This window comes from Python bivittatus, unplaced genomic scaffold, assembly GCF_059951505.1.
Source record: "Python bivittatus isolate LINGU-HERP-01145 unplaced genomic scaffold, Pbiv_v1 ctg000160_np1212, whole genome shotgun sequence".
Taxonomy (NCBI): Eukaryota; Metazoa; Chordata; class Lepidosauria; order Squamata; family Pythonidae; genus Python; species Python bivittatus.
In genome coordinates, this window is record NW_028277076.1 from 4,688,474 (window position 1) to 4,704,132 (window position 15,659).

At 42.9% G+C, this 15,659-nt stretch overlaps 1 protein-coding gene across 3 annotated transcripts in view; it reads left to right on the top strand.

Moving 5' to 3' along the window:
- CNTRL (centriolin) overlaps nucleotides 1–15,659 on the top strand; it is a 34,476-nt gene that overhangs the window by 16,882 nt on the left and 1,935 nt on the right. For all 3 annotated transcript variants that reach the window (XM_088146973.1, XM_015889510.3, XM_088146974.1), the window contains 23 exons: nucleotides 448–655; nucleotides 989–1,168; nucleotides 1,365–1,544; nucleotides 2,143–2,259; nucleotides 2,643–2,781; nucleotides 2,936–3,078; nucleotides 3,816–3,999; nucleotides 4,500–4,798; nucleotides 5,097–5,305; nucleotides 5,718–5,910; nucleotides 7,298–7,428; nucleotides 8,298–8,438; nucleotides 8,740–8,866; nucleotides 9,253–9,417; nucleotides 9,705–9,864; nucleotides 10,822–10,937; nucleotides 11,790–12,007; nucleotides 12,608–12,765; nucleotides 12,950–13,023; nucleotides 13,388–13,576; nucleotides 13,872–14,097; nucleotides 14,437–14,642; nucleotides 15,222–15,362. In XM_088146973.1, coding sequence (XP_088003099.1) covers nucleotides 448–655; nucleotides 989–1,168; nucleotides 1,365–1,544; nucleotides 2,143–2,259; nucleotides 2,643–2,781; nucleotides 2,936–3,078; nucleotides 3,816–3,999; nucleotides 4,500–4,798; nucleotides 5,097–5,305; nucleotides 5,718–5,910; nucleotides 7,298–7,428; nucleotides 8,298–8,438; nucleotides 8,740–8,866; nucleotides 9,253–9,417; nucleotides 9,705–9,864; nucleotides 10,822–10,937; nucleotides 11,790–12,007; nucleotides 12,608–12,765; nucleotides 12,950–13,023; nucleotides 13,388–13,576; nucleotides 13,872–14,097; nucleotides 14,437–14,642; nucleotides 15,222–15,362 — 3,904 coding nt within the window. The remainder of the gene's footprint in view (nucleotides 1–447; nucleotides 656–988; nucleotides 1,169–1,364; nucleotides 1,545–2,142; nucleotides 2,260–2,642; nucleotides 2,782–2,935; nucleotides 3,079–3,815; nucleotides 4,000–4,499; nucleotides 4,799–5,096; nucleotides 5,306–5,717; nucleotides 5,911–7,297; nucleotides 7,429–8,297; nucleotides 8,439–8,739; nucleotides 8,867–9,252; nucleotides 9,418–9,704; nucleotides 9,865–10,821; nucleotides 10,938–11,789; nucleotides 12,008–12,607; nucleotides 12,766–12,949; nucleotides 13,024–13,387; nucleotides 13,577–13,871; nucleotides 14,098–14,436; nucleotides 14,643–15,221; nucleotides 15,363–15,659) is intronic.

The following is a 15,659-nucleotide window of genomic DNA, read 5'->3' on the forward strand; positions in this document are numbered from 1 at the left end:
TATTAGCTACAACCTCTAGCAAGAATCTTCCCAGACTGAAACCCCAGCTCCCAAGCCAGGCAGCCACAACACTGTGAATTCCTCAGGGAGGTGCCAGCCTCATCCTCTTGTGATTCCCACGCTCTTTCGGTGAGCTAAGAAAATGCTTATCTCCCCGAGCCTGGCCTTCATAATTTCATTCCATCACACAAAAACAGGCTAAAACAAACACACAACAGCTCTTCAAAGGGAGCTACGCTCACCCTAGCCCTGGGCGAAGGCCTGGGTCTTCAAGGCCCTCCAAAATGCCAGTAGGGTGGGAGCCACCTGGATCTCAGGAGGAGCCTCATTCCAGAGGGCAGGTGCTGCAACACAGAAGGTGTGCTTACTGGATCGCGATAGATGGCATTGTTTAAATCTCCATAATATTTTTTTTCTCCCCCCTTTGCTTCTTTTCTTCTACAACAGGTGCCATAACTCAAAGGATATTTTAGGGAAGAGCCTTGCAGATCTGCAGAAACAGTTTGCCGAGCTCCTAGCTCATTCCCAGCAAGAAAAGCAGTCTGCCCAAGCCAGAGAGAGAGAGCTCCAGAAAGAGTTGGCTACTCAACAGGCTAAGCTGGAAGAAGCCCAAGGAAAGTACAAACTGGCCTGCAACAGAGCTGCAGAAGCCAAGGTAAGAAAATGGCAAATTATGCCAAGTGGGAGGAAAGGCCTCTCAGTATTTTGGCAGAAATCTTCTATAATGATATGTTGTTTTCACAGGGCACTTTTTTTCAATGCCTCTTCTGAACTCAACTTTTCATTGAACATCTTGGCTTGATCCTTAACTCTTATCTGCATCTACTTAAACAGAACTCATGTTTATTCAAATAAAATATTCATCATACCCACTTTTTAAATGTTTAAAAAAGATCCAGATCTTTACATCAGTGGGAATGCCTGCTCTTGACAAGATGCCTCATCAGTATCATTCATTGACTTTCCTTTGTTTCTTGTATTTATCTAGATTAAATCTGAGAGGAGGCAGAATGAAGCTCGAGTTCAGCAGCTAGAGAGCGAAATCCAACATCTCGTTGAAAAGTTGAAGAGCATGGAAGAAATCCAGGGCCTCACTGATCAGCAGCTCCAAGAAGCTGATGAGGAGAAAGAAAGAATTCTTGCTCAGCTGGAAGACTTGGAGAATAAGGTGGGGCTTTTCCTTCTGCCTAATGTCTACAAAAGTATCTAGCTGTTTGCTTAATTTTTAGCGTGAATGCACTCAGCTGGAAAGAGAATAGCTAAGTGACTCCTGGTACTTCATTTATGGTCACTTTCAGTGCATGGTTTGGTTTTGGTTTATCAAGTCTGTTGAATGACCCTTTGTGTCTTTTCTGTCGTTTCAGAAAAAGGCGGAAGATGCAAGGGCGCAGCTGCAGTTCCAGGGCCTCAACGAAGAGCTGAAGGCATTAAAACAAGTCATTTCAGCTTCCGATAAACAAGCCACAGCCCAGCTCTGTGCAGCCAAAGACCAGCTCCAGTCACTTCATGGAACTGTATGCAAAATCAATCAGGAACGTACTGAGGTACATCGCTGCAGAAATGCTCATCTCAAAATCACACAGGAATAATTTGTCTCAGTGTTCTGCTGATGGCCTTAAGTAGTCTTAATTATTCTACTCTTTAACATTAGGCATATACATTTTATTCCTGGATTAATGCCTTGGAGAAGTTTCTTCTTAAACGAAAAATTTAGAATATTGACTCTGCACTTAATTCACTTGAAGATCTTTTTTTCACTTTCTGTGAAAGAGGAGTAGGGAAAGGATGCAAATGTTATTTTGGCAGGAGTTCAGCTTCTCTTTTTTCCTAGCTATCAATGATGACGTTTTCAGAATACTACAGTTCCAAACTGTGACAACCAAATCCTCATTGCTTACTGTGTTTGAGAACCAGGATGAACATATTGCCGTGTGGGTTAGGCAAGCATTATCAGTGCTGGTGCATCCAGCCAGAGGTAGAGAGATTCAAAAGAACAGTACAGGTTTCTTTCCAGTGAGAACACTGAAGGGCTCTGCAGGTGTTCTTTTGTAAATTGATTAAATGCCCTATCCCATCTGTAAAATGCTAACCCAAAATGATTGTTTTCTTCTTTTCCCCCTTCCTTTTTCTTCCTAACTGAAGGAGCTTCAGGAAGCAGAGAAGTTCTGTATGCAGGCAACTCAAGCCGCCAAGGATCTTGCCAGAGCAGAAACAGAAATAGAACTCTTGCAGAAACTTCTGAAGGAAAAGGAGGCACAGGTATGTTCCTTTTCACCTTGGCTGAAGGACTGGAGTGAAATGTGCATGGAGTGGGGGATGTAAGATGTCAATTTTGGTGTCTCCCAAAGCCCTTTAAAATTGAAACACTGATGAGATTATTCATCCAATGCAGGTGTGGGAGGTTCAGGGAGATCCCATGCCACCATTTGGCTGGACCAATCATGTCTCCTCTGCCCAGGGAGAGGACTCAAGATACTGTGTTTGGGCCTGATACATCTTGCTTTTTGATTCAGATCCCTCCACCTCTGGCTCATGTTTTTGACAGCGTGCCAAAATCTGTAGAGCAGTGGATACTGAGGACTTAGTTTTGGGCACCCTTGAAAGCAAAAGTTCTCAACAGAAAATGCTTTTCAATATTGCAGTTAGAACTGGAAAAAAACAATGCTGAGATTGCCACTTCACATCTTCAAAAGGAGGAGATGGATAAGTTAAACGACCTTCTGAAATGGCAGAAAGCAGAAACTGACCGACTCCGCAGTGCCTTAGATCAGGCTAAAAAAGGTTTGTTTTCTCTCTTTGCTTTTCAGCAAATTTTGATGAATTCACACTCTTCCACGACAGAAATTGCACCAATAGAATAACTAACGTACTTAAAACAATAAGATAACTAACCTATTAACAGAACAGCACACTGAATTTTTAAATTCCCTTTTAGGCAACAGGGCTGAAATTGAAAGCATACTGGGGGAAATTGACAGACTCAGACGTGCTATCTCTCAGCAGAATGATACCATCGCTAGCATCGTGGCTCCATTCCAGCAGAATCAACATCTCTTTTTTGTGCCATCGTCATCCCAAGTATGAAAACTATTACATAGTCTGCCTTGAAAGGAGCTTTAAATCAATCAAGCAGAGTAGCTTTCTGGGCATCCTCTTGTTTTTCATAAAGAACATCTGGAGCTAGGAAGGATCATTTTCTTTGGAGCTAACTCCTCGCCTGAAAGCTAGCTACTTGTAAACTTCTCCCCGCCTTGCTAAGCCAAAGTAAGAGAATAAGAATAAGAGAGTCAGTTTCCCTGAGCAGAAGCCCAAACTACTCTACGCCCAGCCGGTTTCTATTTTCCACCATTCCTCTTCAAGAGATGGTGCTGTCCTCACAGATTTTCCCTGCAGCCTGGTTATATCCATATGGAGAAAAGACACAGTCTGCAAAGAGAAAGAAAACCACAGTCTCTATAGACAGCTTTGTGAATTGCCATAACTTGGAGAATTTCCATAACAAAATGATTGTAGCCCCTTCTTTCCTTTCTTTATCCCTTGTGCATACAGATGTTTGCATATTTGCAGTGCGTAAATCAGCTTTTATAGCATAGTAAAACAGGCATCTGTTGCCATATTTTGATAGAAGTGTTCGGAGTTGTATAATGTAATGTCTTTCTGTCTATTGTAGGCCATTCTTCTCTGGATCTGAAATAATAGCTTTTATTCCCTCATTTTTGCCTGGAACGCTCTTATTATACTGGGGAACTTCCCCCTGTGGAATATTTGTCTCCACTCAATTGGTTGTTTGTTGTTGTTTATCTTTGGTTTCAAAGGCATCTACTCCTGCATCTCAGAGCACCAAAGATTCAGGCGTTATCTTACAGTGTCCCATGTCGACCCCCGTCATAAAACAGGACAGGAGGCTCACTGAAAGCAAGAAAGAACATCACCCTGTTTCAAGGGAGTGCTACGTGCACAGCTCAGTCCAAACTGGCCTGCAGGAACCTCCCTCTAGCAGTAAGTCAGTTCAGCTAACTATCCAGGGTCTTACTTTGCAGGTCACTGCAAGAAGGCTGGCAGATCATTTGCCCAGGCATAGTAGCATCTCCCGTTGCTACCAAGAGGGGAGCGAGCATTTCAGAATTTCTCCCTGCTATGTATGTTACTGGGAACTAGTTGAAGGCAGGGACTGGCATGAGTGTGCCAACGTGCAGCCTAATAGCTTCTTGACTGCTTGTGAAGGGAATACGCATGGTATTTTATTCATAGCTAGTACCCTAAACCCCAAAAGCTTTCAAAGTGACAAACGCCCTGCCTTACGTTGCAGTAAAATCAGGCAGATCAAAACCAAGTAACAATACCTGCCATGCTGGCCTCAGCCTTCTGTAACAATCAGTTCAGAAGTAATTTTCTTTTTCTGAGAGTGCACTTCTTTTATCGTTTGCGTCTACAAAAATTTCTCATTGGCGTCCTTCACTGTTTAACTGGGATTGTGTTCACTGTCTCTCACCATGAAGGGCACCGAGGCGAGGGTGAAGCACAGCTGCCCAGTGCTTCTCCGTATGTTCTGCCTCCTGGATCCATCATTTATACCCTGCTACCAGATGGTACGCCAGTGCCTCAGGGGACAGTGCTGTATGGCCCACCGCCTCCCTCAGTACAAGCCAGCGGAGGCCCACTTGCTCCCACAACAGTTATCTATGGCTCACCTCCTGCTGGAGTTCAGCTGCATTACGCTCCTCTTCCTGCTAACTGTTCGGTGCCATTTGTTCCCCTGGGAATCCTTCACTGCAACATCCCTGACCATCGTAACTTGGTAAGAGGCTCAGCTCATTAGATAACCTGGTTTGAAACGAAACTTGTTATCCCTGGATTTATGGTGTGGCTGAGAGATGGGAGCCATCAACATAGTCTAACAATCTTTTTCTCAGCTTTGGTCTCTCCATCGGTAATCTGGAAACGATTCGTACTAGGCTACCAAATGACCATATGATAAGGATAGTGACCTTAGTATACATGACAAATGCCTTGAGACTTTGAGCCCCGTTCACAATTGGATCATGATACAGAGGAAGAGAGACTCTGGTTACACACTTGGTATCCATCTTTTGCAGGAAAACGATATCTTGAGGCTAGAAGACAGCATAGAGACATTAAAGTCTCAGCGACACAAAGATGGGTCCCCGAGAGCGTGTCCTCGTGAACATAATAAAGAGATGGAAGAATTGAACCAGGGCATACAGGACTTGCTGAGGGAAAGAGAAGAGCTGGAAGACCAAGTAGCAGAGCTGCGGCGGATAGCGCAGAAGAGAAATCAACGCAAGTGAGCAGGCTCTACAGCAGATCTTTAACAAAACCTATCCTGAGGTTTTCCTCTGGGTTACATGTTATGGCCCCTTTTACTCCATTAAGCAAGAACTAGGAGATGCTGTTTAGGAAGTTTTTCCTGTGAAGCTTTTGTGATCTGTAAAGTGAGCCATTTTTTTCTTGTCTGGGTAACTTTATTCATCTCATGATGTTATTTCTTTTTAAAAAGAATATTTTTTGCCCTTCCTTGCAGAACTCTTGATTGCTTATCATTAGAACTGCTATTTAAGGAGATGGGAACAATTTAGCTAAGGTTGAGAGTAAGGAAGGGAGTAACCTCTTCAGTTTTGCTCCATAATTTGAGCATGACAGAGAACTGTAATATTTCTGGATACCTGTCTCCATTCATTTCTTTCTCTCTGCTTTAGAGACTTTATCGAGGGGCGTGGGGGTAACCTTACTGCAGAGCTGGAATTAGAGAAATCTATCCAGTGCCATGAAAATATCATGGATGAAATTGAATGCATAGAAAAGACGCTTCTGAAGCGACGGGCAGAACTCAGAGAGGCAGACAGTCTTCTTGCTGAAGCTGAACATGAGCTTGAAAATACTCGAGGAAAGGTAATTTTTTTAAAAAATGAAAAGGTACATAAGAGTTACAAGATATATTAGCGCCACCAGCCTGCCAGGCTTTAGTTACGCTGAGCTGCCTGATTCACAGGGGGGCAGGGTTCCCAGGGATTTGATAATTGGCATAGTAAAGAGAATTTTGACAAGACAGCTTCTCTCTACTATCATGGGAAAAACATTTCTCACAAAAATTATTCCGTTTGCCCATTAATTAAAAAGATAGGACCCTGTCTGCATTTAGCAGCCTAAAAGTGGAATTTTTACTCCCAATTTTTATTTCATTCCCTCAGCACTCAGAATATATTAATGCAGAGTCTACTTTAGTCCTCTTTACTTTTAATAGATTTCCAGCATGTCACCTGCCGAATTCTGGAGCTGATCCTAATGCCACAGTAGCTTTCTTCTGTTTGATGCACACCCTTATCAGGAAAAGAGGGAATTTGGCGTGACTGCCAGTGTCGTGCCAGTTCATCTGAGTTTCCTGATTCTGCAGTGGCATTTGCAGCTGTTAGAACAGGGCTTGGGGCCAGATACATGATTTTCTGAATGCAGCTAGACCCTTTTCTAAAAGTTATTTCCATGATTAGCAGTTTGGGTGGAAACATACAAACAGACTCATGTATTTCAGTTAAATGTGGTTAAGGGCCCAGCGCTGATGTCCGAGTCATCTACAAAGCATACTTCCAGGTATTTCCAACCACTCTATTTGGAAATGAAGCCTGAGGATATCTTTAAAGATGTCGATTAAAAAATATCTGTGATCCAAAATACCAGTTAGTGACTTCACTCTGTTGTTTGCCCTATTCCTTCTTAGCTCATCCAAGTGATAAGTACAGTGGTACCTCAGGTTACAAACGCCTCTGTTAACGAACTTTTCGGGTTACCACCAGCTCCGGCCGCAAAAATTTACCTCGGTTTGTGAACTCCGCCTCGGGGTACAAACAGGATACACGGCCATTTTCCCTCCCATGACACGGTCCACGGCCATTTTTCCGCCCCTGACACGTGGTCCGCGGCCATTTTCCGCCCGGCATGTGGTCCGCAGCCATTTTTCCGCCCCTGACACGTGGTCCGCGGCCATTTTTCCACCCCTGACACGTGGTCCGCAGCTATTTTCCACCCCTGACACGTGGTCGTAGGGAGGGGGAGTCTCCCTCCAAGCAATAGCCGCTCCCTGTCCTCCACGCCAGAACGGATTAACGGTAATTACATTGAACCTTATGGGGAAATTTGCTTCGGGTTGCGACCAATTCGGGGTGCGATTAGAGTCATAGAACGAATTAAGTTCGTAAACCGAGGTTCCACTGTAATAGAATTGTTCTAATTTGACTAGTCATAGATTGGGTGATGACTAAATCTCATTCCCCCCCCCCCCCAGACCAAAGACACTATTCAGAAATACAACAGCGCTAAGCAACATTTGTCTCGGACTGAGAAAGAAGCTGAGGAACTTGAACGACGGACTCAGGAGATGGCTGTAAGGCTTGTGAAAGCAGATCAGCAGTTCAGGTGAATTCAAGTGACTTGAAGGTCACATTCTTCAGCCCAGCGAAACAGGGTTATGTTGTGGCTCAGGAGACTGGGAACAGAGTGGTTGTAAAGAGTTCTTGGTTTCTGGATTAACTGATAGCCTTGTTTGCTTTTGCAGGGTGTAACAGTTGGTCTGGGAGAGGCAATGGTGTGGCAGGCGGCCTGTGTGTTATGCACACCTAGCTTTCTTAATCTGTAACCAATTTAATTGTCCTGATAATTAGGCTGCCCTTCTCCATGCTTTCTTGCTGTCATTATTATTTTACTACAGTATTGATTTCATCGCAGGTTTAGGCATTTTACTGTAAACCTCTCCATGAGCTGTACTCAAGGGTGGGAATGTAAAGGTATCCCTTGGGTTACCAACTATTTGCTTGCAGAAGTACAAAGAAGGGTAAAAGAATATGAAAAGGAGAATAAAAAGACATGATCCGAACTGTTGATCAAACCCACGTCCACAGTGAGATCAAAATAAGGTCTACTCAGGAAAGCGAACAAGAGAGGATGAACATTTTTCTCTTCTGCTCATCTGTGTGACCTAATCACCGCCTCTTTCCTGAATCTGCTAAGTAGAAATACTAGTGGGACTAGAACAAAGAGGTAGAGCATTCCAGGGGACTGATAGCCAAACTGGAAGACAGATGTGCTCCATCTGAGGTTGTGGAAGAAGTTATAATAGAAGCTCAAAAGTTACTTGGTTTTGTGTGTGTGTTTCTGTTAGACACATGGATTCTGGAATTTGACTATGTGACCTAGGGTTCAAATTTAGGTCATGATTTAAAAAATAAAAGCCCTGAAAGAATCTATTTTCGCAAGCAAGCAAGCAATTTTTGATGACTGCCTTTCAGGTTGCTTCAAGCAGATGCCCAGGATTTGGAACAGCACAAGATGGAACAAGAAGGAATTCTGAAAGAAATCAACCAAATCGTATCAGCAAAAGATTCTGAATTTCAGATCTTGAGCCAGAAGATAGAAATATTGACTGAAAGGTATCCTAGACTGGTGCGTCTGACGCACATCAGACCTCTGCCACATTTTTCCACCCTCTCTTTTTTTACTTCTCTCAGTAGTTTCCAGTGTGCTATTGGCATCATTGAAAGTTCCCTTTAGGATGCCACGGGCATCTATAATACTGTGAGTGGGTAGTCCTCCAAGTTGAGTTGAACCAGTGACAACTCCAGGTTGGCAAATGTGCTGGTTTGCTTAGCAGTTTCACTGAACAGCAGCTGGGCCACCATGTGTTTAAACATTTCTTCCTCCTTCAGAAGTTCCAATTTAATTCTTTTCCAGCCTTCAGAAGCTGCAAAGAGATATCCAAGTGGCAGAAGGAAATGAAGATAACCACCTTCAGATTCTTAAAGAAGCAGAGAACATTCTTCTGAGCAAAAAGCATGATCTAGAGAGATTAAAGGATCAGGTGAGTAGAATCCTTCCTGATCCACATTTTCTGGAGTGTTCTGAGCTACCGCTTGGATGCAGCCATATAGAAAACTACACCGGGACTGGAAAAGGCTGTGTTAATGACCAGAGGTTTTTTATTATCCACCGATTCTAGTAATATTAGTGCAACTATCGCTACTATTTAAATTTATAAAGAGCCACCCCAGCAGCTCAGCCAATAAACTGGTTCAGTTTTTGAAAGTCATGCATGTCAGGGAGCTCCCGTGCACCCACAGAATGTGTTTAGCCATCTTGCCACCCAGGACAGGTAGAAAATAAATGACAGACCTTGGGCAGTCCTGAAATGTGATCAGTAGAGACTTCGGTGGTTCTCCCATCTTGAACTACTTCTCATTTTTGCAGACTGCTGTTCAACAGCAAGAGTTGCATATTTTGGACAGATTGCTCGATCAAAAAAGGAACGAGCTACGCCTCCTCCAAGACAGCATTGCTGAGAAAAACACCGACTTTGCAGAGGCTCTCGCAAACGGAGAGGCTGAAGTGGCTGAAAAACAGCAACTAATAAAGGTTTTCCCAATCACATTACAGTTTTTTTAGATGCTTGCTTTGCAATTGTTTGGGGGGTTTATTCAGAAAGTGTCTATCAGGATTTGTAGTTCGGACTATTCCATTGTTTTAATATGCTCATATTTTGAGAATGTTTTAATTCAGCATTCCTCGTTCAGACAGGAAAGGTACAGTCAGATATGCTTGTTGCTCTTGACCTAAACTGTGCCAGGACCAGATCTGAATTGAGCTGCATGTTTGCACAATTTGCAGTAAACCTTTTAACTCTTTGTTCATTCTTTTCCTAGGAAATGAAGACTTTTCTAGAAGACCTGAGTGTTCAGAAGGGAGAACTTAATGCCCAGCTAAGTGAGAAAAGATCCCAGCTTTCTCTCATAATGCAGAATATCCGAAAAGAAGAAAAAAAGCTACAGGATATCCTGGGGCTGATAAAAAAGCATAAGACAGGTTTGGTTTAAACACTGTTGCCACATCTGTAGCTTTGTATATACCTATCAATACGATCACAAAACAGGAAAGAAATAAGTGACCTGATTGTTGGAAACAGCTGTGATAAACAAAGGGAGACCCAAACATAAGCAACTTCAACAGCTGGATGTATCCCTGCTTATTATATTCTTGAATGGGGGTAGAATAAAAACTGCATTTTGAACAGCATTACTAAGACCACTTCGTGCTAGGAAATAATTTTTAGCACAACATTTTCTTGCATGTTCACTGCCAGGAAATGGGATGAGCAATTCCAGTCCTTTTTTAGCAATTTCTAGCAAATTACACGCAGTTCAGATTTTTTTTTTTTTTTGGTCAGGAATCCAACACTGATCCTTATCTTGGCTACGCTGGCTAGGTATTGGAGGCTAATATAGATCATGGTCTTAAAAAGTATCAGTGGATTAGATCACACACACTTATGCTACATCCAGCCAGATGTAGCACAAGGTATGCTACGCTCCCGACAGAAAGTGATTTTGCAGGGCATGAAAATTCACAGAAAAAGTCATAGTAAACTCCCTGTACTATTTTTTTTCACTGCTGGGAGTCTCGATTAAAATATGGTGGCATATAAATAGAAGGAAGGAAGGAATAAAATATGTTGACTTGATCTGTTGGTCCTTCCCTCAGGTGTTTTACACCAGTCTTTCCTAAGCTGGTACTTCTAGATAGACTACAGCCCCTATCGCTCCCAGCAACGGGACCCACATATCTGGAGGGGACTGGGTTGAGGGAAATAGTTCTGCTCTTCTCCAGAGCTTCAAGTAGGACTTTTTCCCCACGTGTTGACACTCGAGGTCCTTAATTGTTTAAACCGGAGGCGGCATGGGCTGAATTTCCTGGATGGTTCATTTTGGCTTGACTGAGTAAATTGGCTTATATGCCCTTTTTCTGTCCCTTGTCAATCACTAGAACTGAAGCAGTTGCTGGAAACAGCACATCTGGAAAAGGAGGAGCTTGAAGGCCTGAAATTCCAGCATAGCCAAAAGACAAACGAATTAGAAAAAACGGAAATGTTGGTTCTGGAGGTAAGAGAGGCCACACTTTGCAGTTAGGGTTCCGCTTAAGGAGCTCTGCCTTCAGGTGCTTGCAGGTACACTGGCTAATGTCACATTGTGCAGGTACCCTAGAAGTTATCAGTTCTAGCCTGTCACTTATCTCACTTGTACCTACGATAACCCATACTAACATCATAATGTACACGTACATGACATCATAATGTCATTCAAGAAGCATACCACAAAAAATAAGAAAAAAACCTACAGGACTCTTACTGAGGGACTTGAATTGACTGACTACTAAAGCCAAAACCCAGGTTTAATTATGCATAGTACTTGAAACAGCTCTGATGTTTGCAGTTACTGCATTGGCTCAAAGCAATACCTAATTTTCCTAAATCTAAAACATGGCACATTGCTCCTGAAGTGTCTCACCTCTAAAAGAATAACACGGCTTTCACAGGAAATGTGTGAAATGTGCTGTATCTATAAAAACAAATCAGTGTGCTTCTAAAGATCATCCCCAGCCATCCATAAACATACTCTTTGCGGAGCTCTCAAGAATTATGGGTTTCCAAAAAGCCTGACTTTATATTTTCCAGTTTATAATTTTTAATGATGTTCAAATTTTTGTTTATATTTGGGCGGTGTATTCCTTATTTTGGTGAGGCGGGGGTTCTTATTTTATGGAGATTTTGATTATAAGCCACCCAGAGCCTTTGGGAATGGATGGCATATAAATTAAGTAAATTAAAAAAAGAACAAGCTTGTCCTTGCAGCCCTATTATGCAGCAATGAGGATGCATTTAGGTGAATATTTTCCAAATGGATGGGGAAGTTAAATTTTGGGCAGCTGTATCATACAGATGTTTTAATTCCCAGGAGAAGCTGGAATTGGAGAATCTCCAGCAAGCCTCCCAACGGCACCGAGGGGAAGCTGAACACCAGAGGCAGCTTCTCAGGGAGGCTCAGCAGGAAGTTGAGCGGCTGACCTCTCAGCTCCACCTTCTGCGAAACCGTATCAAGGCCCTGAATGATGAGAAGCGACAGCTGGAAGCAAACTGTGAAAGTCTAGAGGAGAAATTCACCCAAACCAAAAGGTGAAGATGGTAATTTGGAGAGAAGTGTTTTCTGAAATGGCTGATCTTAGCCAAAAAAAAAAAAAAAAAAATCCAAAAGGTGTGAAAGAAGTCCTTTTTATAGGATCTTACTTATAAATTCTTAGCTTAATGTGCCTGTTTCTTAATTCTACTTTGTACAAGGCATTGGAGGAACCATGGAACCACTCATTTTGCTTTAATATGAGATGGATAATTACCAGATTGCACTGTGCCATCCCAGGGTGTTCCTGTAGGGACCCCAAGCTCATCCTAGGAACTTGAAATACCTCCTTTGGGCCCAAGGATAGGGGGAGGGTCAGGATGATTTTCTGTAAAACACTGTCACTTTCCTGATACTGTCAACCTAAAAGTGACTCATTTGAGAAATCTTGATAGGTAGAGGAGAATAGACTGTTAGAAGTAACAACAACGAACAACAACAATAATATAGTATCCATCTTCCCACACCATCCCTCATGAACAATATGTTAACTTCAATCAACTTCTTTGAGATGAAACAGACTGATTAACAATCCACCAAGCTGCACCTCTCTCTGCTTTAATTCTGTAAAGTGAATGTGCGACTTTCTCTTTTGGCAGAACATTAGCCTCTACAGAAGATAACAATAAAGCTATTCTTGCCAGCACTGAGAAGTTGATCTTGGATATCCAAAAATTGCAGCTTGAAATTGACCAACTGCATAAACAGAAAATAGCTCTGAATCAGGATACTGCTGAGTTACAGAAGCATTTCCATGGTATGGGAAACATTTCCAAATCTCTTTATTGCCGTTATTTTGCATATCGATCAGTGTCTTGTATGGGACGTAACGTCATCCAGATTATGATTATTCTCTTTTTGTCCAATCTTCTCCCATACCTTTCTATTTTTCCTGGTGACTGGCCTTTTCCTCAAAATATTGCAAAATGTACTTTCTTTAGGAAAAAAGGAGGAACTGAATGGTTTGAAGACTGAACTGAATGATTCCAGGCACCATCTTCAGCTGTTGGAACAGGTGAGCTTTATTTAGATTTACTGTTCTGTGACAAGGATGGGGAAATGTATCGCAGCCAGGAACTACATTTTTCCCCAGTGTAAAGTCAGGGTAATACGTAGTAGTAATAATGTAATAGTAAGATGTAATAGCTGAGCCAGAATCGGGCTGCAAACTGCTAAACGGAGCCATGGTTTTCCACTGGAAAGTAAAGAGGGGAAAGAAAGTAATTTTTGCAATTCTTCTCCTGTGAGGTGGACCCAGGTTTGTCTGTAGCAATGGCCTATTTTGTAGGCTTCTGAAATTTCCCCACCAAAGAGGTTGAGCTGCAGCATTAACTAGCATCTTAATATTTCTCTTTCAACTATTCACTCTGGAATGGCAGGATGTGAAAGACACTGCAAAGGAAAAGGGGGAACTACTCCAAGAACAGAAGGCCCTAAAAGACGCCATCCATGAATCTTCCAGGAAGTGCAAGGAAGCACAAGAAGCCCAAAGGGAAAAGGAAAACCAGCTTCACAAGCTTCGCAGGGAACTTGAGGAACAGGAGCTAAAACAGGCCAAACAAGAGAAGGTACACTTATCTAATGCATTCCCTTTGTTTGACTGATCTGCCAGATGAATCCTTTTTTTTTTTGAAAAAATCCAAAATGAACAAAGGAGAGGCCATAATTGTTCTCAGATCAGCGATCCAGTAGGATCTCTGTACGATAGCTACTCTGTGAGCCGAGTTGTTTAGAATTTAGAAGATTAATATTCTTTTCAGCCAAGAGACATTTTAAAAGAAAATATGCCAGATTTTAAAAATGCATGAATCCGATCATGCAAAATCACCTCAGGTTAACCCCAGATCGGTTGCTTTTATCTAGGTCCTTCAACATCTCAGGGAAGATGTCCAGCGTGAAGAAAAAAAGTTTGCAGAGTGCACAGAGAAACTGAAGAATCAGAAACAGCAACTAGAACAAGAGCTGGCAGAGCAGCAGGGCCAGTTGGCGCAAGCTGTTGCCAATGTCCAAGAGATGGAAGAACGGATCCGGAAGCTTCAGAAGGGGGAATCCCACATTTCAGCCCTTGAAGAAACACTCCACAAAACCTGTAAGTTGAATTTAAGGCTGGGAGCAAATGTATATCCATTGTAAGAGAGTCAGCGTGGTATTGCAGCTAAAAATCAGGGAGATCAAGATTCAAGTCTCCACTCAAACACCAAGCTTGCTGGGCAACTAGTTGTACAGTTCAGTCGGAGCTTTAGCCACTAAAAATGTTTCCTCCACAGCACACTTTCAAATGCTCTGAGCTCTCTGCAGAGAGAGGAGCATTCAGATGTCATGAATTCTGTTGGGAATGTCCTTCAGCAGATGGAAAGCATAACTGAGCACAAGTCTAAGGTGCTTGGTAAGGCTGGCTGGTAATCAAGACCAACCCCTCTGATTCCAGGGCATCAGCTCTCTGAAAAGGAACAGAAGCTTCAAGAAAAGATGGGTGAGGTTTCATCCCTCCAAAGGGAACTCGATCTCTCCAAAGCCGAGGAGAGGTTGCTCCAAGATCGGATCCAAGCAGACCGTCTAAAAGTGGAGAAACAGATTGCAACCCTGAAGGAAACCATCAAGACTCAGAGGGACCAGCTTGAGAGCGCCCTTCAAGTATGTTACCGCGCTGTGGCTGCCTTCACCAGTCTCCAGTTGCTTTTCCATTTTTGATTGTGGAAGGGAGGGGACATGGCAAGAAATGGGTTTCTTGAACATCAGGTGCATCTGACTTGGCCCCAGTTCTACCAAACTCTATGAATGCTTGGAAGGGATCATAGAACATGATCTTAGATATTCTTATTCAGAACTCTGTAAGGAGCATCAGTTATGTTGGGGAGGCTACAGGTGAAAGGATGGTTCATTCAAGACCACCTAACGAAGCCATGGCAGTGGTAGGACCTCAGCTGGTCATTTTTGGTTTTACAAATCAGCCTTCTCTCATGACTCATAACATGGAGCCATTGGAACCCATCAACATGGGATTATCTGAAGCAGGGCCAGGCACACTAGTATCCTCCAGTGTTTTGGACCAATTCCAATCAGCCCCCACTGGTATGGCCATCTGGGGGGGAGATGTCTAGCTCTAAAACATTAAAGTTCACAATGGAGTATTCCCCCCCCCCGAATGTATTTTTTAATTCGAAGGGAGATGAAAAAATATTCAGCTTCTTCAACCAGTTGCTTTAATTTTAGGAACAAAAACAAGAAAACTACAGCTTGCAGCGAGAAATAGCCTTGTTGGGACAAGTGGCCCAAGAGAATCACCAGCGAGCCAAGCGGCTGATGAGGGATCTTGGCCAGATCCAAGAGGAGCACATGCAGCTCAAATCACAGGTAACAATCTGGATTCTACAAACAGCCTCCCCATTGCCCAGAAAGATGCTTATCCCTCCTTGGCATGCTTGCTGGGAGAATGAACTTCCCCATCCATTTGTGAAGCATCACAGAAAAAGCAGGGAGCAAGGTAATGCTGGTGGATCACCCTGTGAAGCTGTTTGACAGCAAGTTCTGGACAAAATAAAGGACTTCTTCCCACAGCCTAGAATTCATGTATGGCATTGTCTGCTCACAGATATATCACAGGCTCTGAGATCTTTGAACAAAGCAGAGGAAAAGCCTGTCAGGGCTCTG